This window comes from Choloepus didactylus, chromosome 9 (genome assembly GCF_015220235.1).
Source record: "Choloepus didactylus isolate mChoDid1 chromosome 9, mChoDid1.pri, whole genome shotgun sequence".
Lineage (NCBI taxonomy): Eukaryota > Metazoa > Chordata > Mammalia > Pilosa > Megalonychidae > Choloepus > Choloepus didactylus.
The window spans coordinates 124,574,798-124,597,478 of record NC_051315.1 but is presented as its reverse complement, the minus strand read 5'-3'; the positions used below and the strand labels follow the sequence as shown (position 1 = coordinate 124,597,478).

General features: G+C 48.4%; 1 protein-coding gene and 3 non-coding genes across 4 annotated transcripts; all 4 read left to right on the top strand.

The window, feature by feature from the left end:
• Positions 1–11,932: 11,932 nt before the first annotated feature.
• On the top strand, positions 11,933–21,400 carry NCL (nucleolin). The gene is made up of 14 exons (XM_037850094.1): positions 11,933–12,117; positions 13,262–13,378; positions 15,036–15,510; positions 15,876–16,079; positions 16,188–16,274; positions 16,454–16,592; positions 17,169–17,293; positions 18,037–18,160; positions 18,479–18,636; positions 19,089–19,212; positions 19,444–19,577; positions 20,125–20,251; positions 20,566–20,792; positions 20,927–21,400. Exons 1-14 carry the CDS (start codon positions 12,100–12,102, stop codon positions 20,998–21,000), a joined length of 2,133 nt encoding a protein of 710 aa, XP_037706022.1. The 5' UTR covers positions 11,933–12,099; the 3' UTR covers positions 21,001–21,400.
• Positions 16,320–16,386, top strand: LOC119545026. The gene has a single exon (XR_005219008.1). It is a non-coding gene; the product is annotated as a small nucleolar RNA SNORD82 (small nucleolar RNA).
• LOC119545027 lies at positions 19,718–19,796 on the top strand. Its single transcript, XR_005219009.1, has one exon. It is a non-coding gene; the product is annotated as a small nucleolar RNA SNORD20 (small nucleolar RNA).
• Positions 20,319–20,453, top strand: LOC119545014. Its single transcript, XR_005219005.1, has one exon. It is a non-coding gene; the product is annotated as a small nucleolar RNA SNORA75 (small nucleolar RNA).
• Positions 21,401–22,681: the final 1,281 nt, after the last annotated feature.

Here is a 22,681-nt window from a genome sequence, read left to right as displayed (position 1 = left end):
TAGATTTGCTTGGAATGTGCCCCACCCAGCTGTGGGTAATGATTTTGATGAGATGTTCCCATGGAGGTGTGGCCCCGCCCATTCGGGGGTGGGCCTTGATCAGTGGAGCTATATAAATGAGCTGACTCAGAGAGGAACGGAGGGCAGCTGGGAGTGATGTTTTGAAGAGGAGCAAGCTTGCTAGAGAGGAACGTCCTGGGAGAAAGCCGTTTTGAGGCCGGAGCTTTGGAGCAGACGCCAGCTGCCTTTCTAGCTAGCAGAGGTTTTCCGGACGCCGTTGGCCATCCTCTGGTGAAGGTACCCGATTGCTGAGGTGTTACCTTGGATGCTTTGTGGCCTTAAGACTGTAACTGTGTAACGAAATAGACCCCTGTTTTAGAAAAGCCTATCCATCTCTGGTGTTTTGCATTCTGCAGCATTAGCAAACTAGGACACTCATAAACACAGAATCTAGAATATAGGTTACCAGGAGATAGAAAGAGGGTAGAAAATGGGGAGTGGATATGTGCAGAATTTTTAACTAGGTTGAATTTAGATGTTTGGAAATGGATGGAGGTGAGGGTAGCACATTATGGTGAGTATAATTAGCACTGAATTATGTGTGTGAGTGTGGTTGAAAGGGGAAGTTTCGAGTCGTGCATGTCACTGGAAAGAAGGCTAGAGGATAAAACATGGGACTGTACAACACAGTGAACCCTGTAGTGGATGATGACTGTGATTAACTGTACAAATATAAAAAGATCTTTCATGAACTAGAACAAATGTACGTTCTGTTACAAGGAGTTAATAGTGATATATGGGAGAAAATGCATCTATTACAAACTATGGACTATAGTTAACGGTAGTATTTTAACATTCTTTCATCAACAGTAACAGATGTACCACACCAATGTTAGGGGTGGGATAAGAAGCATGGAATGTTTGGGATTTTTTAGAGATTTTTTTTTGGAGTAATGAAAATTCTGAAATTGATGGTAGTGATGACTCAACCATGTGATGAAACTGTGAGCCACTGACTGTATACTTTGGATAGATTGTATGGTATGTGAATATATCAATAAAAGTGCATTAACAACAACAACAACAAATAACAACAAACAACAAAGAAACCAGGCCTGGTAGGGACAGAGCCTGGGAAGCCAGACCCCAGTTGGCCTCCCTGGCCAGGCCCAAGGAGTGTGTCTGCCTGTGGGCAGGTGATGTCGGGGCTCCACCGTGGACCCTGCTCAGCCTCAGAGAAATGCTGCCCCGGAGCCTTCCCTAGGAAGGTACCTTCCCTAGGTGCCTCCCCTAGGAAGCCCTGAGCCCCCTGCCCCTCCCTGACACACACCTAAGACGGTGCTGGGGGAACCTGGAGCGTCCGGATGTTGGGGAGAAGTCCTGTGTCCTCTCCTGGGGACTCAGTGGCTTCTCCTCTCCTGGCTTGCACTCAAGGCCTCCACAAGGCTGGCCCCGGCCCCTGGCCCCCAGCTCCCCCCAGCAAAGCCTGCCCTGGGCTGGTCCTCCGCCTTCTCCAGGTGGATCCCAGGCTTGTCTCTGCCTCGCCTGCCTGATTTGGATAAGTTCTGAAGCTCCTGGCCGATCTCTTCCTCTGAAACACATTAGTCATCGCCCGTTCCTCAGAAGGTTGCCTGGAGGTGGACAGAAAGCACCAGCCAGTGGCCCTGGGTCCTCACTGTCCCGGAGCCCTGCTCTCCAGGCCAACTGCCTGGCATCTGGCCAGACCCTGTCTGTCTGTCTGCCTGTGAAGTGAGGATTTCCTGCCTGCCTCCCGGGCCCCGACCTGAGCCTCCTGCCAGGGCCTCTTGTCAGCAGCCTGCTGGCCCCTCCCCAGGCCTGGTGTAGGGTCCCCGTCCTCTCCAGATCAGACCAGGCAGCCCGGGAAGGTGAGCACTCTTCTTGGAAATAGCTGTGCTGGGGCACCCCTGAGTCCTGCCACCCTAGACTGGCTACCTAATTGGCAGGGTCCAGTGCAAAATGCAACCGCAGGGCCCCTTATTCGGCATTTACTAAGAATTTCGAGACACAATGGCAGAGCATTCAAGCACACCCAGGGACCTTTGGAGCAAGGTCACAAGCCCTGGAGCCGGCCCTGCCACTACCTGGGAGCCCGGGGTGCCCAGAAAGGCACTGAGCCCACGGGGTCCAGCGGAGAGGCCGGGCCGCCACAGGCTGCCTCGCTGCTGCCATCTGCTGGCCAGGTTGGGCCCCTGCACTTCCCTTGACTCGAGCCCGAGAGGCGCCTTGGTGATGACCAGGTGACCAACCCTTCGTTCACAGAGGAGGAAACAGACCCCACCATGGGTAGGGGCATTCTGTCCGAGGTCACACCGGCCACAGCACCCCAGTGACGATGGCAGCACTTAATTGTCGCTTGAGCTGCTGTCTTCAACTGAGCTCAATGCTTTAAAATCCCTCAAGGTAGAGGTGTTGACCCCATCTGCAGGAAAGGAGGTGATTTTAGGCATTTGAGTTTTCTGGGTGCGGGGACTATTGCAGTTGCCTCCCATAACCCTTCCCTGTTCTTTAGGGACACCCCTGACATGCTTTGGGTACCCGTACCTCTCCCACTGACCAGCAGTACCCCACTTCCTTCCACGGGGTGGGCATCTAATCCTGGGACAGTGCAGGGGACTTTCTTTTGGGGGGGGGGCTTCTGTGAAAGGTATTTTCAGCTTTCTCTGAACCCTGAGGTGTCTTCTTGTTGAGTCCTTGACTCACAACAAGAGCCATCTGCTACCAGGATGAAAGCTTGGACTGAGCAGGAAGCTGGCATGGAGAAGTGGGGAAAGAAAAATAAAAATATGAATGTGGGCTGACACCCTAGAGCTGCTGGGTCGGACTAGCCCTGCAGCTCTTGACTTTGCAGGGCTGTGAGCCCAAGAATCCCCTGAATGTTTAGGTTTGAGCAGCTACTTGCAGTGAGAGGTATCCTAACAGATACACCTTTACCTGAGGCCCCCCAAATTAGACTCAGGTCTGAAGGCTCCAAAAGCCTCATTCTTTCTACCACATCACCTGCTGCTTGCAAGATGAGCTGTTGTCTGGGGAGAAAAATAGGGAAACGGAGGCATAGACTAGGGCAGGGACTGGCTGCAGGTTCAGGGCACTCCTTTCCCATTAGAGGGTCCTTTCCCACTTTGATGTGCCTACCTTCCCTTGCTCCAGTCTGTCCCCTGCCTTTACCATTCTCCTCTTACAACTAGCTCTGCCTTTAGGGCAGCTCCTGTTGGGGACATCAGCACTCTGACCTGGCCTCAGAGGAGTTGGTGAGTGGAGCCTCATGGGGCCCCGAGAACAAGCACTGTGCTCCCCACCCAGTCCTCAGGTGGGGAGCAGGGGCCGCGCTGGCAGTTGTGCGTCCAGGGCGCACAGTGCGCCGGTCCCAGAGACCACGTCTGCTGGAGCCGCAGGCCCTGAAGTACTTCTCAGCCCTGGTCGCCCCCCTCAGCGAGCTTCAGCCTCTCCCCAAGCTCCACCTCCCGCCGCCCTCGTCCCGCCTCCCGGGCGGGAGCCGCACCCAGCCCCGGGGAAGGGCCGGAAAGAAGAGCCGAGGCCGGCGGGGGCTGCTGAGCGCATATCGGCCGGACGGGGGCGCTAACGGGGCGGGCAGCTGGTGTCACCCGAAATTTCAGCCCTCTTCCAGCGCGGGTCTCTCTTCCCCCCAACACCGGCCGAAAAACAAAACAAAACAAAAAACCTAGCAACAATATTACCCCCCCCCAGTCAGTTTAAAGTTTTAAAATTATATAAGTAATTCACAAATACAAACTGCAACCATACACACGAGGAGAAAACCCACCCTCTCCACCCCCCACCGACCCCACGATCTCATGACCACTGGTAACATTTGGCCCATTTCACACGGAAAGTTTCCCAATTATCCACTTTGCCGTCAAGAGTTCCTATGACATCGTGCAGCTATCGATTTTTTTAAAAACCGTCTTTTTGCGTCCAGAGAAATGCAAAGTATATTCAACATAGTTCTCCTCTTAAACTTCCTTTCACTCTGACATTTGACACAGGAAGTAACTGGAATATTGGATCTGATTTAACAAATTTGGCACAGCAGGTGATGTTTCCTCCAAGGAGGGCAGCATGCTATGGGAACACTGACTTCTGTAAGAAGAGGACCTAAAGGGAGCTTTCTTTCCTGAACTCCCTGTCGGGTCTGGACTTGGCCACTCACCGCTCCCCTGTGCATCCTTGTGACCCAGCCTCAGTAAAGCATCCAGAGGAATCTTTTCAAAAAATTAGACAGCATCAGTCACTCTCCAGCCTAAAACCAATCCAGGGCCTCCCACTGGGCTTCAGATACACTCCAAAAGCCCTTCAAGTCCCACCTGCTTCTCTAGCCCATCTGCCATCCTCTTCCTCTCCCCTTGATCAGCCTGGTGGTCTCCCTTGAACCCCTCGAAGGCATCATCCCTCTCTCCCCAGGACCTTTGCACGTGCTGTTCTGCTCCCAGGCCCTTCGTTCCGGTCTCAGCCTAAATGGCATTTCCTCCCCAAGGCTCTCCCTAACCCTCTGGTTCACACAAAATATGTGTACTCAACAGACTTGAGCAGATACTGCACACCAGTGTTCACAGCAGCCTGGTTCACAATAGCCAAAAGGTGGAAGCACCCCGAGTGTCCACCAACTGATGAATGGATAAACAAAATGTGGCATATACACATAATGGGATATTATCCAGCCGTAAAAGGGAATGAAGTTCTGATATGTGCTGCAACATGGATGAACCTTGAAGACATCATGATGAGTGACATAAGCCATGCACAAAAGGACTAATATTGTATGATCTCACTTATATGCTATCAGTGAAATATGCAAATTTATAGACAGAAATTAGAGCCCGGGGTGGGGTGGGGGAACCAAAGAAATGGACACCATAACCTAGCCAAGTTGACACATGAAATTAACCATCACAGTGTCCTTTGAAGCACAAAAGTTTCTAATTCTGCTGAAGTCCTGGGAGAAAGCCGTTCTGAAACCAGAACCTTGGAGCAGATGCCAGCCACGTGCCATCCTCCAGTGAAGGTGCCCGATTGCTGATGTGTTACCTTGGACACTTTATGGCCTTAAGACTGTAACTGTGTAACCAAATAAACCCCCTTTTATAAAAGCCAGTTCATCTATGGTGTTTTGCATTCCGGAAGTATTAGCAAACTAGAGCAGCACCCCCTTAAATTTTGCACCTGAGGCAACTGCCTCACTGGCCTCACCCTAGTCCTGCCCCTGCCCTGCTGTGACGTCCAAGCTCCATGTCAGCTGGACAACTGGCCTTCTCCCAGGGGACTAGCAACAGGGAGTGTTGGGGTCTTCCTCAGAGGAGTGGGCCTGGGAGGGACTGGGCAGTCACTGCCACCAAGCCTCCCAGCTCGCTCCCCTAGAGAAGGGCAACAGGACATTAAAAGGAAGGCTGTGGCTGAGGATGTCCCAGGAGGTGGGTGGGGATGGGCTCCCTGGCACAGGGGAGGGGTGTGGTTTGAGAGAGCAGCTCCAGCTCCCCCTGGGCCTTGAGGGAGAAACCAAGCACGGCTGGGCTGTAGGTAAATCAGAAGGTGGGAGTGCCTGGGGAGGTCCGCTTTCCTCTGTGAGCTGGGGAGGGAGCCGTGGGGGGCTTCTGGGGGAAGAGGCTGGGAACAGACACCAGGGAGACCATCGGGGGCTTTCAGAAGATTCCCTGGGCAGCGCTGATAGCCAGGGCGGTTGGAGACCCTGGGCCTGCAGCATTTCAGGATTTCTCTCCAGCTGGGCCAGCCAACCTCCCCAGTGGAGAAGGGAGGGCTGACCCTGGGCCTGGACTGGGGGTGGGTGGGGGTGGGGGTGCAGCTGGAAAGTCAGGGATGGGAGAAGCTGGTTCCTGCTCCCTGCGCTCCCCCAGCAGGCTCAGGGGACTCCCAGCTGCCAGTGTTGTGGGCTGAGCTTAGGGGCTGACTCCCAAGTCTCTGAATTAGGAGAGGGCATTTCTCAGGCCGGCTTCAGGGAGAAAGGGCTACAGCCCAGGAGGCGCGGTTGCCTCAACTCTGCATTTCATGGGAAGACTGGCCCACAGGCCAAGCAGGCCTGGCAAGCGAGGAAGAGCTTAGGATTCCCTTTTTGTATCTGGCTGAAAGTTCTAGGTGAAGTTCTGAGCGGCATGGGAAGGTCTCCGGGAACCTGGGAAGACAGAGGTAGGCTGGGCTGGTAAAGGAACTGTCGCTCTGCCTTCTTCACAAGCTCTGAGTGGACATCCGCACCCCTGGGCTCAGGCAGCCTTGCGGCCTGAGGTTGAGCCATGCTGAGGGTATGAGCTGGGGCCACTGTGTCACTGGTTACTGGCGGGTGGCCCCGGTCCGGGTCCCCTCTGCCTTCCAACCACTCCTTGCCCTTCCCATCTTCTGCTACATGGCAGGGGGCTCGCCCTGCGGGCTCTGTTAGCTGGGTGTTGCCAGGATTTGACCAATGGGAGACCTAGAACTCAGGAGGAGGAGGTGGAGGGTGTGACAGGTTAAACCCCTGTCTTAGTTTCCCAGGGCTTTCCCAGGGCTGTCGTAACAAAGTGCCACCAACTGGGTGGCTTAAAACAACAGAAATTTATTATTTCCCAGTTCCGGAGGCCAGGAGTCTGAAGTCAAGGTGTCAGCAGGGCCATGCTCGCTCCCAAGGCTCCAGAGAAGAATTTGTTCCCAGCCTCCCTCCTGGCTTCCGGTGGCTCCGGGAGTTCCTTGGCCTCTGCTGGCACTGCCCCAGTCTCCGCCTCCATTGCAGATGACAACCTCCCTCTGCCTCTTCTCTCTCTTCTCTCCTCCTAAGGACCCCCCAGCTATATTGGCCTCTGGGCCTGCCCAGATCCAGTGGGACTTCACTTTAAGTTGCCTAATCCCATCTGGAAGGGCCCTGTTTCCAGAAGAGGCCACCCTCTCTGGCCCCGGGGGATAGGACTTCAACATATCTTTTTGGGGGACACATTTCAACCCATGACACCCTCCCCCTGGGCCCTCGGCCTTGGGCAGCTGCCCTGGTTGCGGCTCCATCTCCCAGGGGACAAGCCTGCAGGGGACCCTGGCCCGAGGGTGGCGGCAGCTCCCTGCTGTTGCCTTCTTCTACCACCTGGGTAACTGAGTCCCTGCATTCACCTCCCTCAGTTTTAAGTATTTTTCTGTGTTAAGTTCTTCTCAGGCTGGTGGGAGCCTAACTGAGGTGTTCGGTTCCAGAGGACTGGATCTGGGAACTGGAGGTTGGCCTTCTGAAGACCCGCGATTCCCTCCAGTGGGCTGTCTGGACGCGTCCGTAGCCCACTGTGGCCGATTAATTCCTGGGGTCCCGGGGTCTGAGGTGCACAGCCGGCTGGGATGGGGCGTGGGGGGCAGCTGGGCAGTGGGCAGGCAGGCCAGAGCCCTGTGGGCGTGAAGAGGTGGCTGCGGCTGCTCAAAGCAGGGCTGGGGCTTCTGGGCTGGTTCAACTCCCCACTGAGAACATTCAGGGGAAAGAATTAGAGGGATGCTCCTAGGGCATGTGGTGGTGGCACACCTGCCGGGCCCAGGTCCAGGGGACTGTACCGCACTGTCTCCCCATGTGGAGCTCCCGGGAAGCAACCCCCCACCATCAGGGCAGATGGGATCATCCTGTACTACACAGGAAACCTCAACACTGCTCAACTTCTCCGTGCTCCAAGTCTGCCCGAGCCCAGAGGCCTGGGAGTCTGCTCAAAGCTGTGAAGATGGGCAGAGCGACATTTCCTTTACCAGCCCAGCCTACTGCTATCTTCCTGGGTCCCTGAGGCCTTCACGTGTCGCCTACAACTTTACCCAGAACTTCCAGCCAGATACTAAAAGGGAATCCTAAGCTCTCCCTCCCTTGCCAGGCCTGCTTGGCCTGTGAGCCAGTCTTCCTTTGCACACAGAGTTGAGGCAACCATGACTCCTGGGCTCAGGGGCCAGAGTTGGAGAAAACCAGCCTTTGTCTCCCCAAAGCTGGCCTGTGAAGGCAGGACTTGGGAGGGCATCTGTCAATCTGTAAAACACCTACATTTTGACCCGACTGTTCTACCTTTAAATATTCTGCAGAGATATTTGTAAATGTGCAAAATAAAGTATATAAGAAGGTTATTTACTATAGCACCTTGTAACAGCAAAACATAGGAAACGGCTCTAAATGTCCCGCCACGGGAAATGGTTAAATAAATTATGATCCTTCCACATAAGGCACACTCTGTAGCTATTAAAAAGAATGACACAGCTATCCTTGCACTGATGTGGAATAAGCGACAAGATAATAAAAAAATTTTTAAAGGAGAGTTCAGAAAGAATGGTGCATATGGGATATGAGAGCATTTGTATCAAATATAATAACTGTACCCAGCTGCTTACAAATGCATTAACTGTGTCTGGAAGGACAGACAAGAAACTGCAGCTGTCACTGTCTCTGGGACTGGGGAGCTAGTGGACAGGGAGGGGAAGGAGACAACTTTTACTGTTTCTTTTTGAACCTCTTGAATTTTGTGCTACGTGCCTGCTTTGTAATTCACCAAATAATTTATTCTTTAAAACTTAAAAAAAAAAGCATTTGTACACAAACCTCTGCTCTTTTTCTCACCCCCCACCCCATCCCACCCCACTCTGCACACAACTTGTGGTCCTGGTTATTTACAGGCTGGGGATGGGGGAGAACCCTCGGACTCTGGAGGGCATGAGAGTAAGCTGGAAGCAGGCTTACTTAAATTCCTGGGAATTTGGACAGCCACCCATGGTTTCCCTTTCAGGATGCCAGATTTAAAGCCCTCGAGGATGTGGCACTAATCCTTTTTTGCCTTATCCTTACCTGGTATTTAGGCACAGCCTCAGGAAAGGAAACAGGAGTTACTGCTTTCATTTAATGGATAAAAACCTGAAGCCCAAGGTCACACGGCAAGAGACAGTATTTCATGTTTCCCACCCACCATAATATGCCAGGGCAGCTTCAGATTTTCCAGTTTCCACTCATCCAAGGCGTCTGGATCTCTAGGGCAGTACCTAGTTCAAAGCAGTCATCTGTTCTTCCCTAGCTTGCTGTAGGCACTTTATCTGGTGTTTACCTTTCTTTTAATTCTATCCTTTGCAGGTTAAGAACTTGCCCCATCCTCTCTCCGGGTCCTCTGTACTCACAAAGTTCCCATCCAACCTTCCCTCCCTTCCCTCCCAGACGACAGCATCCTCTTCTTCCAGAAGAGACCAGTAAGGGAGAATGGCCATGATTCTCACCACCACACTCTATTCACTCTGCAAATATTTAGTAAGCGCTTGCTGTGCACCAGGCACCCTTCCAGACAGTAAGTCCAACCCGCCCCCCAGAAACCTACATTCTGAGGTACGCTTACCCCAGTGTCTGCCCTTTATTCTCAGATTTGTCTAGGCCAGGAGGTGGCCCCAGTTGGTTGCTAAATCTCGTACCCTCCATTTTCTTCTCTGATCCTCTACCTCCTCATCGACTGGCTCCCTGCTACGCTGTGAGAGCGCTGGGTAGAGCGAACGCCCCTCACCCAGGGTCCCCGGAGCAGCTACACCTGGCGCCTCCACTTCCCATCTGTCCCTGCCCAGATCATGTCTTGGAACTCCCACCCAGAAGGCGCTCTTCAGGCCTTACCTTATTTAACCTTCTTGTCTCATCAGATGCTATTCCTTCCTTCTTTTTCTGGAAACTCTCTCCTCCCTTGGCTTCTGAATGCCCCTCTCCTATAGCTTGGCTCCTGCCTCTGGGCCTTCCTCTCCCACCCCCATTGGGACTGGGTCTGCCCAGCTCTGCCTCTCCCCACTCGGGCTGCTGTTCTGGATAAGTTCCTCAGCCCATGCATGTCCACCCCACAACTGCCACCCCAGGGACACTCCTCCATCTGCAGGCCCAGGCCACTGCCTTTTCCTTATGATTGGCCTTGTACAGCCAATTGCCTGCAGCTCCTCCCTATATGAACATCCCTCTCGTACCTCAACTCAACGTGTCCAGGACTCATTGTTGCCCCCCAACTTGCAGCCATGCCTGTGTGGCTCCATTTCCCTGTATACAATCAACAGAAAATAGAAATGCTATTCTCTCTCTCTAGACAAGTCACCAAGTCTGTCAGTAATAACGATGGCACATATTTATTGAGGGCCCTCAAAAAAAACACAGCTATTAACTCAATCCTCTGAACCCAAGAGGTATATGTTATCATTACCCTCATTTTATAGATAGTGAAAGTGAGGTGATAAAGCAGAGTATCAATTTAAATCCCTAGCTCCTCCATTTACTAGCTGCGTGACTCTGGACAAGTTATTGTATCTCTCTGTGCTCCAGCTTCTGTAAAACAGTGATAACACCTTTTTTGTAAGGTTCTTTTTAATATTAAATGAGTTGATATATAGAGCACTGGAACAGTGGCTGACACTTAGTGTGATATAATTGTTAGGTTTGACTATTTCTCTACCCCAGAATCCAAAGCAACACACTTGAACACTAAGCTATACTGGCTCCCTCTGTTGCTTATTCTACCTAAAAACTTCATTCATTTATTTAACAAATAATTTTCAACACTACTGTGCCAGGAATAAAGCAGAGAACGAAGTCTGTGTTCTCATAGAGGGGGAGACAGATGATCAACAGACAAGAACTGGCCCCAACCCCCTGCCCTGCCCAGAGAACCCCAGTGGAGAGCTGTGGGTTTCCTATACACTTTGTCTCAGGAGAGTGCCAGCAAGAATTGCAAAATAACTCGATTGCTCGCCAGAATCCCCATGGGTCCTTGTTAAAATACAAAATCCTGGGCCCCAACCCAGACCTCTTTAATTAGAATCTCCAGGGGAGATTCTTAACATCAGTTCAGTTTGGGAAATGTCACAGCTATCCTGGCTTTGTAGGAACAATTAGGTACCATATGTCCTGATATATCCTAGGCAGGCTCTAAACCGAAGGAAGTGCCCTGGTTTGTTAAGTTTGGCACCAATTATAAATTACGTTCCATCCACAAGATAACCCATAAGTGGCAAAATCACAATGCAAAGACAATCTTCTGTGCCTTCTCCATGGAGGGAACATCTCTGGCTTTTTTGATCTGCTCTGGGCCACCTTGCCACAGGTCTCTCAACCCTCACGTTTTAATGGGTGCTTTAGCCCCAATTAAAAGGGAGGAAACTTGCTAGGCGGTCAAAGGTCGGGCCTGTGATCTGCCTGCCCAGGGTCCTCCTCTCTCAACCCCACAGTTATAAAACTCTGAGTGTCAGGAAGTCTCTCTGAGCTTGTTTCCCTTCGGGGGAAATACCCTACGCACGAGGTAACTGTGATATTAAATGAGATGTTTGTGCCCTGCTCGGCAGCGCCTTTACGTGGTAAACCTCCCAAACATAATGCCATTGTCTTTATCAACGTCTTTCAGGAGGCAGCCGCAGGCACGTGGCTTGCAGAGGAATCACCTGCAGCCAGAGGTACGTTTCTGGACCCGGAGAGCAGGGAGAAGGGGGGCACCCGAAAGGGAAAGTGTTAAACAGGTGGTCCCTGAACTTCCGGTGGGCTCGAACTCATCAGCAGGAATATGCTCGCACTCCTCTCTCACCGGGGCGTGCAGGCCGCCACGAGGACCGGGCCACATTCGCCAACCGCGGACACCCATCCCCAGCACCCCTCAGCCCGGGTACACAAGGCGCCAAAATTGCCCGTCACTCCGCGCAGGCGCCGCGAGTGCGGGCAATACTGCGGCTCCGGGGCCCGCGCTCCGCCGCCCAATCAGCACTAGCCAAGCACAAAGCGAGTCCCGCCTCCAGGACGCCACCGCCGAGCCCCTCCCCCTCCCCTAGCCGCCGCGGCCCGCCCACTCCCGTCCGCGCCCCGCCCCGCGCCGCGCTCGGGTAGCGGCTCGCGATTGGCCCGTAGGGAGGCTGCGAGCACTGGTTGGCCGAGGCGCAGTCACGAGGGCGCCTTCGTCGCCTTTCCAGAGGCGATTACTGGGCAGGCTCAGTCTTTCGCCTCAGTCTCGAGCTCTAGCTGGCAGCCAAGGGGTGCGCTCCGGCATCTTTAGTAGCTGCGGCCGCTATCGTCGTCGCTTGGGTTCCTCTGGGCTCGTCTGCGCCACTCGTCCGCCGTACACTCCGCCGTCATAAGCCGCCATCATGGTGAAGCTCGCGAAGGTAAGAGGCCTTGCCTGCGCAAGGACGGACGCCGCGGCCTGCTTTTCGAGGAGCGCGCGCGCGCGCGCGGCGTCGCGAGTAGGGCCTGCGCGCCGTCCCGGACGTGTTCGAGATTCGCCATGCTGAGGGAAGTCTCGCGCGATTAGCAAGGAGCTCTCGCGGTTGGGGCTACATGGCGGCGAGGTGAAGAGCTTCGGCAGGTGCGCGGGGTGGCGAATGCGGCGGCGTAGTACTGCGCGATGGCACGCGGAGACGGGGCTCTGGGCCTCGGGGCGGAGGGATGAGGCCAAACTCCTGCGACGCGCGCGAGCTGGGCCCTGCCTTCTGACGCACGTGCGCGACTTACGCGCGCGCCCCGCCACGTGGGCTGCAGCGTGTGGGTCTTGGGAGTCTCCCGTGGGGACCCGGCCCTGGGTCCCGGAGCGGCGGGATTGAGTTTACCCGGCGGCCTTGGGGATCGCTCCACTCGGGCAAGGCGTGCGGGCACGTGGTGGGCCGCACGAAGAGATCCCTGTGCGTGCTTTCTGCGCGCACATGGTGGCCCGTGAGGTACCCCACGTGGCTGCTCCAGGTATGAAAGGGGTGGGTTTTCTCCCGGAAGGGAAAATTTGATGAGGAGTCCAGAGATGGTTATGTTAGAAGATGACACGAAAATATTGCCTAAAAATTCTCATCCCTAATTTGAACCATCCTCACGGATGGTGGAAGAATGTGCCAGAATTTGCTAAAGGCTTTTTGGGTATGTTCGCTACGGTGAAGAACGATGAGTCCTTGACTGGAAAATGGTCCGGTTGCAAGTCACTGTACAGTTAAGATTGCTTCGTAGACAATGTAATAATTCGAGGTGGAAGTAATGTTTTTAAAACGGTGGGGTTAAGGAAGGCAACAGGAAGAGGGAAGATATTTCCTTGAAGTTGTCTTTTTATCCATTGTGGGTTTTCTGTTAGTAAAATCTGACAGGAGATTGAGAATTTTGTTTTGAGTTGCTCGTCCATGGTGGTTTTTAGGTTGATTCTCTAACTGCGAAAAGTGGATTCTAAGGAAGAAGAAAGGCGATAATTATCTTGTCATGAAGAACGATGGCACTAGAAGAGTGGCATGAAATGGCAAAGGAGGTGTAATGTTCTAATTGTGTCCATTTTAGGCCGGCAAAAATCAAGGTGACCCCAAGAAAATGGCTCCTCCCCCAAAGGAGATAGAAGAAGATAGTGATGATGAGGAAATGTCAGAGGATGAAGAAGAAGATAGTAGTGGAGAAGAGGTAATTATGTACAGCTTAATCCAGAAATATGTTGAAATCCAGAGTAAAACAGGTGATGGTGGATGTCTGAAAATACTGGAAAACATAAGATTTATATTAATTCATACATAATTTGTAATGGCTGAGTGTCACATTTCAAGATAACATTTGGGTAATTACATAAATAACCAGTTTGAGACCCAAAAGAAGACTTGGAGGCTTACATAACACCTTTTTATGGGCCCTCTGCTGGGCTGGATATGCTGGGTTGGGTTAAATGATGACGTTTTTCTAGTTTCAGCATGTTAGTCCCACATGCTAGATGAGGAAACAGTCTGGACAACTCTGAATGACAGCTTAATATTGAGGTTTGAGGACCCAGCTTTTTGGTTCTTCTCTACAAGCAGGATTAATTGATTAATTCATTCCCTCTAAGCAGGATTAATTAATTGATTTCTATGTTTTATTGTATGTAAGCTTTTATAACACCAATCACATAGTGTAATTGTTTCTGGTATGGGTTGGGGGCTGCCACCTCCCTTGGTGTTAACACTGGCTGCTGTTTGCTCAATAAAGACAACCACTGTGTTTATGCTCAGATATCTTGTTTAGACTTTTTTATAAAGGCTTTACTCATTCATATTCACCTGATAGGGCTAGTATTTAACAAAACAGCTGTAGTTTAGTGTGAACTAAATTAAATATTGATAAATGACACTTTTTATTGTGCTCACTGTGGCTTGCTAGTTTTGCCAGGGTTCATTTTTTAATCTCCGGTTGTAAGAACTGACTTGTCAAAGAGCTCTGTAACACTGCTACCTACCGCCGGAGCCCCCAAATGATGTATTTACAGATAACATTTAAAAATTTATATGTGCGAGACTTGTAAGTAAGTTACATGTATCAACTCACAAAATCCTTAAAACAGCATGGAAGGTTAGCACTGTTCAGATAGAGGAAGTTGAGTTTTAAAGTTTTTAAAAACTTAAAGGTTATAGTCAGTGGCAGGTGGGATCCACCCCCATCCCCCCACCCCCTAGTCAGTCTCATGCTTTTGAACTGTCAGACAGATTATTTAACCGGGGTGGTTACTTGGGTTAAGGATGGATGGAATCATTTAAAAGTGTGTGGTGCAGAGATGGAGGTATGGTTTCTTGCATTTTAAGTGTTGAGAAGAGTTACGTTTCGGTTTTTACCTTAATGCAGGAGGGAGGGCTGTAACGTCGCGGTACATAGAGTAGTATGTAATGTGACCTAGACTTTAAAATGCCTTTAATATATGTGACGTTGAACTAGAGGCAATGTCAGAAATTGGCACTCATCTGTGTGTGGGACCATGACTCCCTTTTTTTTTCAACTCCGTTTTATTGAGATACATTTGTATACCCTACAGTCATCCACAGTGTACAATCACAGTACCATCATGTAGTTGTGCATTCATCTCCAGAATAAATTTTTGAACATTCTCTTTACTCCAAAAAAAAAAGGAATAAAAATAAAGAAGAATGTCCAAAACATCCCATCCCCCCTATTAATTTTTGTTCCCATTTTTCTACGCATCTTTCCATACACTGGATAAAGGGAGAGTGAGCCACAAGGTTCACACCATGTAATTGAGTTCACACCGTGTAAGCTACATAGTTATACAGTTGGTCATGATTGCCTTTTTATTTTCCAGGTTGTCATCCCTCAGAAAAAAGGCAAGAAGTCCACCACAACTCCAGCAAAGAAAGTAGTGGTTTCCCCAACAAAAAAGGTTGCAGTTGCCACATCTGCCAAGAAAGCAGCTGTCACCCCTGGCAAAAAAGCAGCAGCTGTACCGGCCAAGAAGACTGCTGCTGCTACACCAGCCAAAGCAGTAGCAACTCCTGGCAAGAAGGGAGCCACACCTGGCAAGGCAGCGGTAGTGGCGACTCCTGGTAAGAAGGGAGCAGTGGCCCCAGCCAAGGGGGCAAAGAATGGCAAGAATGCCAAGAAGGATGACAGTGATGAGGAAGATGAGGAAGACAGCGATGAAGACGATGAGGATGAGGATGAATTTGAGCCAGCAGTGATGAAAGCAGCAGCTACTGCTTCTGCCTCAGAGGATGAGGATGATGATGAGGATGAAGATGATGAAGATGATGATGAGGATGACGATGAGGAAGAAGATGGTGAGTTCTTTTGGTAGTTCCTGGGCTTCTGGTTGCAAGATACCTTAGGGAGTGAGGTTCTGGGAACAACTCGACATATTCCTTCCGAGACAAACTGGAGGCAATCTCTAGGCTGGTTGTGGTGCCTAGTTCTAATTACCCATGGAATGATGGCCCCTAAGAAAATGCTGATGTGCCTAATGGCACATTCTTAGTATGTTATTCATGGTGTAGGATTTTGCTTCCAAGAGACATGTTAAATCTTCTGAAGCGTGGTGGCATTGACGGGATTGCTTTTTTTTAGATTTTTTCCTTTAAATTTTCCTAGTGTTGGTTCTGAAGGGATTCTTTGAGTTTCTGAGTATATGGCCTGCCTCTCTTTGTAGACTCTGAAGAAGAAGCTATGGAGACTACACCAGCCAAAGGAAAGAAAACTCCTGCAAAAGCTGTTCCTGTGAAGGCCAAGAGCATGGCTGAGGATGAAGAGGACGACGAGGAGGAAGAGGAAGAGGACGACGAAGAGGAGGAGGATGATGAGGAGGATGACGATGAGGATGATGATGAAGAGGAGGAGGAGGAAGAAGAGGAAGGTAATCAGATTAGTTTTTTAAGTACTCTGACCTGAGTTGTGTTTAAAGGAAGACGCTTATATGTGTGGATACTCGCTAATGACGCAGATTGTTTGAAATCTTGTTCAGAGCCTGTCAAAGAAGCACCTGGAAAACGAAAGAAGGAAATGTCCAAACAGAAAGCTGCTCCTGAGGCCAAGAAACAGAAAGTAGAAGGTAATTTGAGAATTTGGAGGAGGGCTGTGGGGAAGGAAGTCTGATAGCACAAATGATGAACAAAGGGACTTAATACTGAGACCTGATGTTACACTGTGCTATGCTGATGTGCTGTGCATAGAAACTGTAATGGAAGTTAACTTTGCTCCATAGACTGATTTGAGCTCCTTTTTATACAGCATTAGAAACTACAGCTTTCAATCTCTTTGTTGGAAACCTGAACTTCAATAAATCTGCTCCTGAATTAAAAACGGGGATCAGTGACCTTTTTGCTAAAAATGATCTTGCTGTTGTGGACGTCAGAATTGGTGTGTCTAGGTAAGTAATGTTGTCATGTTTTGGGGGACTGTGGTATTTCCCTGCAAATTACATGTGGTTCAAATGCTTCTTCTCTCCTTGTTTGGAAGGACTTACCTTCATCTCCTAGCTTCAAATAAGAATACATGAAAGTTTTCAAAAAGTTCAGACATTAAAGTATAAATATTGGTGTTCTATTTTCAAAGCCTCAAAATTGAAATTTGTATGATGTACCTTAACTTGGTATAGTACTAAATAATTTTTTAAGTTAAAGGGATTTGATGCTTATATTCTTGGAAATCAAACTATTAGACCCAAGTAGCCATAGAATTTTTTCGTTTTAAGTTCATACAGTTTCTTTTGTCACAGTCTTCAGATTGTTACAGTGTGGGTGACCTTGCATCGGATCTCGGTACATAGACCTTGCTCTGTAGCTGCAATATGCAGAGCCTTGACTTATTTTGTTAATACTGTAGATGTTTTTTAACTTAATCTTTGCCATCACATCAGTGGTACTGGTTTGCTCAGATTGTGTATTGTGCAACTCTTCAGTTTTTGGTTTTTCATCTGTAACCCCTCCCCCCCCTTGCTTTAAAGGAAGTTTGGCTATGTGGATTTTGAATCTGCCGAAGACCTGGAAAAAGCCTTGGAGCTCACAGGTTCAAAAGTCTTTGGCAGTGAAATTAAATTAGAGAAACCAAAGGGAAAAGACAGCAAGAAAGGTATGTAAGGCTTTAGGTGATGGCAGGACTGCTGGGTAACTTGCCAGGTGTGCATCTGGGGAGTAGTCTGAGGTGGTAAGAGCAGGGTTTAGGAGTGAGACTGTCAGGACAGGGGATTAGACCTTTCCCTTGGTTTCCTTGTTGTTGTGAGGATGAAGTGAGTTAGAATAGGTAAGTACTTGGCACTGTTTGCTGGTGTTATGAGCCAGGCGAGCAAGGGTAATCTTTTTCAGAAAAAGAATTGTTTAGATGACCTATTTGAATATATCAGTTCTTAGATTAGATTAAGTAACATCGTAGTAAATGCTTGGTTCACATTCTCCAGCCATGCTGGACTTCTAGTCATTACCACTCATGATTTTGAATGTTCTTTCTGTTCTCTTCTGCCCTATCACAGGCCTTTTTCTTAATTGGACTGAAATTAGGTCAGATCTGTAGCTAACTTTGCATTCTTGTTCTCTAGAAAACCAGTTATATTTTAAGCTGTATGTTTGTCATCTTTTTTATTCAAAATTATTGAACATGTGTTCTGGGTCGAACTGTATCCAATATAGTTTGTGGGAAGTTGTGATGGCACAGAAGTACCACGTGTGTTCTGTCCCCTCCATGCTTAGCACAGTGCCTTGCATGTAGGATCCTCAAATATTTGTTGGATGGCATTCTGTTCCCTTTGAATAATCTTGTGGGTTTCTTTGTTTTTTTTAAACTACATTGATACTGTTCATTTTATGCTCTTTATCTAGATCGAGATGCCAGAACACTTTTGGCCAAAAATCTGCCTTACAAAGTCACTCAGGATGAATTAAAAGAAGTGTTTGAAGATGCTGTGGAGATCAGATTAGTCAGCAAGGATGGGAAAAGTAAAGGGTATGCTGAAAGTAGTTTTTAAAATTAAATCCATTTCCTTGATGTGTTTATAGAAAATTCCAGTCCAACTTTCCTAGGTATTTGATGTTGGGCAATTCAATTAACATATAAAATGTCTTAATACACCATCTGTAAGTCAGAATAATGTATTAAATTCATAGGTGACTTGAGAGAATGACATAAACTGTAAAGCACTGAGAAGTGTGCCTAAGAAAGTGAAAGATAGGAGAACCATGTTTTTCAGTCATCGTGAGACATAAGGGCGTTTTTCGTACTCACATCATACCTCTACATTTTTTCCTGTCTTCCTGATCACAGAATTGCCTATATTGAATTTAAGACAGAAGCTGATGCAGAGAAAACATTGGAAGAAAAGCAAGGAACAGAGATAGATGGGCGTTCTATTTCTCTGTACTACACAGGAGAGAAAGGGCAAAGTCAAGACTATAGAGGTGGAAAGAACAGTACTTGGAGTGGTAAGACTTGCTAACAGTTTCAGAATTGGAGAAGGACCCTCCTTTAGGGCTTTGTACTTTATAAGTTGACTGATGAATCAGATGTAGGTAAAGATCAAGCAGTAGTCACTGAGTCACTTGAATGAGAATTATGAAATCATTTTGCATCAGGACATAATAGTGAAATTGGGATTGTTGTACTTTAAATGACTTGGATTACATGGGTTTTGTAGTTAGAATACTTCATAAAGGGGAACAAAGACTGTATAGTCAGCCTTACACATAATTAACAGGAATGGAAGGGATTAGGACATAACTGTATATGGTACCCAGTTTGTCAGGTCACCAAGGTGGAATTTCATGTGCCATCAACAGTGGTTTGGCACAGGTGTTGCTTAGAATAAAGTTATTAGCCATGACTGAAGTTGGGAACCACTGTTTCCGAGTGTTAAGACTGTGGCATCTCTTTATAGGTGAATCAAAAACTCTGGTTTTAAACAACCTCTCCTACAACGCAACAGAAGAAACTCTTCAGGAAGTATTTGAGAAGGCAACTTCTATCAAGGTGCCCCAGAACCAAAATGGCAAATCTAAAGGGTAAGTAATGAGCTGTACATTGTCAGTTAGGGCTGTAAGTCAGGGAATGACTTGCGTGGGTCTAAAGAGAAAATGTTTTCCTGTCCATCTGCAGAAACAGAATGATGGGTGCAAAATACCATTGCTTTTAAGTATCTCCTGGGGAAAAGGGCTTGGTGGCTTCAGATGTGCTAGCAAAAGGGGGCACGTGCTTGGTAACTTAGAATACTTAAATATTTATTTCATTCTCAGGTATGCATTTATAGAATTTGCTTCATTTGAAGATGCTAAAGAAGCTTTAAATTCCTGTAATAAAAGAGAAATTGAGGGCAGAGCAATCAGGCTGGAGTTGCAAGGGCCCAGAGGATCACCTAATGCAAGAAGCTGTAAGTTACTGTTGAAATTATGACGTGGTTGGTTCAAGCTTAGTTCTTTGCTTGAAGTTATTTTTTATGCCAGTCTTTACGTTACCCCCAAAATCTAGAGATAAGTGTTTCTTTTTCTGTTGTCACCGAGTGAAAAATACTGGACATGATGATTGATTATCTGAGAAATAATGATGAAATCTCTAGAAAATTCCTCTAGATAGTCAAGTTCTGATCCAGTTATGTTTTGCTCCCCTGCATAGTCTTTGTTGAGACTATCTTCTCGCTTGTTTAGATTGTTTGTCCTGCTTTCCATTAGGTTTGAGACGGGCTCTCAAACACTTTGCAACAGTGGTGGAAGTGGAAACTTGGGATGGCTGTTGATTTGAGTTCTTTTCTTTAAGCACTAGTTGAGTTGCTATTAGCTGCTTTTTGGTGTGCATATACTTCTGTGAAAAGGTGCTTTCCTAGTCTTATTACACTAGGCGTGTGGATTTGCTATCTGGTCAGTATGAATGGTGATTTTTCTTAATACAAGGCATAATTTTTATTTACTTTTCTCCCCCAGTGCCATCCAAAACTCTGTTTGTCAAAGGTCTGTCTGAGGACACCACTGAAGAGACATTGAAGGAGTCATTTGATGGCTCTATTCGTGCCAGGATAGTCACTGACCGGGAAACAGGATCCTCCAAAGGGTAAGGTGATGGGTAGGGCAGTGACAGCTCCCAGTGTTGGTGGGGCCTTCGTTCTGTCTGGAGATGCATCTTCTCATTGAGCTCCTTTCTGTCAATCGGTGGCAGTTTATGGATTCGCACGAGAAGAAGAGACAATTCACAGAGCTAGCGTTATTTTACCTTCTGTCTTCAGAGGTATATTTTGCTGTTTTGTGATACATTCTGCAGTTCAGGCTTCAGTAAAACCCATTTCAGTTTTCTGTAGAAAGCTACTCTATTGTCAAAGCAAGAGCACATGTTTACTTTCTCAACGGTGGTTTCACTTGGTGTTCTAGGTTTGGTTTTGTAGACTTCAACAGTGAGGAAGATGCCAAGGCTGCCAAGGAGGCAATGGAAGATGGTGAAATTGATGGAAACAAAGTTACTTTGGACTGGGCCAAGCCTAAGGGCGAAGGTGGCTTTGGGGGTCGTGGTGGAGGCAGAGGAGGATTTGGAGGCCGAGGTGGCGGCAGAGGAGGCCGAGGAGGATTTGGTGGTGGCAGAGGCCGGGGAGGCTTTGGAGGTGAGGAGGATGAGGTGCCTTGGTCTGTAGTGGATGCTTGCTGGCACATGCACTTCATAACCTGTGCTGGGGTTCCCTGTGTCTGTTACCAGGTTGCCATTGATGGGCTTTAATGATGCCTTGTCTTTCTTCAGGACGAGGAGGCTTCCGAGGAGGCAGAGGAGGAGGAGATCACAAGCCACAAGGAAAGAAGACGAAGTTTGAATAGTTTCTTCTGTCCCTGTCTGTCTTTCCCTCTTCCATTTGAAAGAAAGGACTCTGGGGTTTTTACTCTGTTACCTGATCAATGACAGAGCCTTCTGAGGACATTCCAAGACAGTATACAGTCCTGTGGTCTACTTGGAAATCCGTATAGATGACATTTCAAGGGAGATGCCCTGTTGGTTTTGACTGGATATTCATATAAACTTTTTAAAAAGATGAGTGATAGAGCTAACCCTTACCTGTAAGTTTTGAATTTATATTAAGTTTCATCCCATGTACAAAACCATTTTTTTCCTACGATAGTTTTTTGTGTTGGGGGGTTGTAAAGGAAAGCAGAATGTTTTATCATGATTTTGCTTCAGCGACTTTGGGACAAATTAAAAGTCCTAAACTCTGGTGCCAGACTTGTGTTTCCTAAAGTGTTTCACCTGGAATGTCACTTTGGTGGGTGTGGCAAAATCTTGGATGGGCCGGCTCTGTTATTCCAGGTCTACCCCACCCCCAGTGCAAATATTGGGTGGGTTGGTTTCTTGAGTCACCCATCCATAGGGGCTTCGGTGAGATGATGGTGGGGTGGCCATCTCCTGCAGGCCTGTGTGTTCCCTGACAAAAGAGGTTTGGTGGACATCCCTGTGGCTTCTGCTTTTCTAGCAGGCTTGGGAGTCAGGTGTCCTACACAAGCCCTCTAAAGAACTGCTGGGGCACACTGGCCAGGTCTCCCACTGTGCAGGTGCACCTCAGGGATTTGCAATGACTGGTGGTGAATAACATTAAGTCATGTGAGATTGGTGAAATGGCAGAGGGTTTGGGACTGAGAAGTGAGGCTTTCTGCTAGGGAGGGTGCACAATGTCAACCCAGAAGATGAGCCAGAATTTGTTGCGCAGTGTCTGGACAAATGCTGGCTTTGCATTATGTATACATAATACTGAATTTGTTTGGTGTTAGCACTCCCACCTTAGGGTTTTACAAGGCCTTGACAGGTCTAGGTCAAGGCATTAACATGAATTTAGTTGAAAAACTGCATAAAATTTTGCAGGGCGTGATTTTAAGTCCTAGGCAGTCAAATCTGTAGGCTTCGGGATTCGTAATTGCCCCATTTAACCAGACTGGTGAAATACCAAGCAACAAAGCAGTGAGTCCATTGGGATGGAGTGTGGTCACCTGCCACTTGCCCTAGTACCTTTACAGGGAGCAAACTGCTATGGTCTTCGTACCCTAGAGGGCAGGTTGACCAATGAAAGTATGGTGCTTTTAGGAGGGAAAATAAAGCTATAAGAGGGAAACTAAAATGAGCCCTTGATAATCTTCTTTTCAAGACCAGGACTTAAAAGCTTTGATTGTCTTAATTGAAGCCTACCAAGGACCTCATGGATCAAGTGTCTTAGATTTTAACAGGCCCAGTAGACTGGAGCACACATTTTCTTTCCACTATGAGATAAGTCACTGATAAGATACCTCACTGATGGCTTCTGAGGCCTATAGGATTGGACTTTTGAGGTCTTTGGAATCTGGCTCTTATGGGACCACATTAGATCAAAGGATAGACCTGGTGATGCCAGTGCCTTCCCTGTTACACTGCAGCATCCTCAAGTGCAACTACTCTGGCTGTGCTGCTTTGCCAAATTTCTTGGATCCTCATGGCCAGTGCTTATTAAATATGTTTGAGACCGGGAGTGAGGGGCTT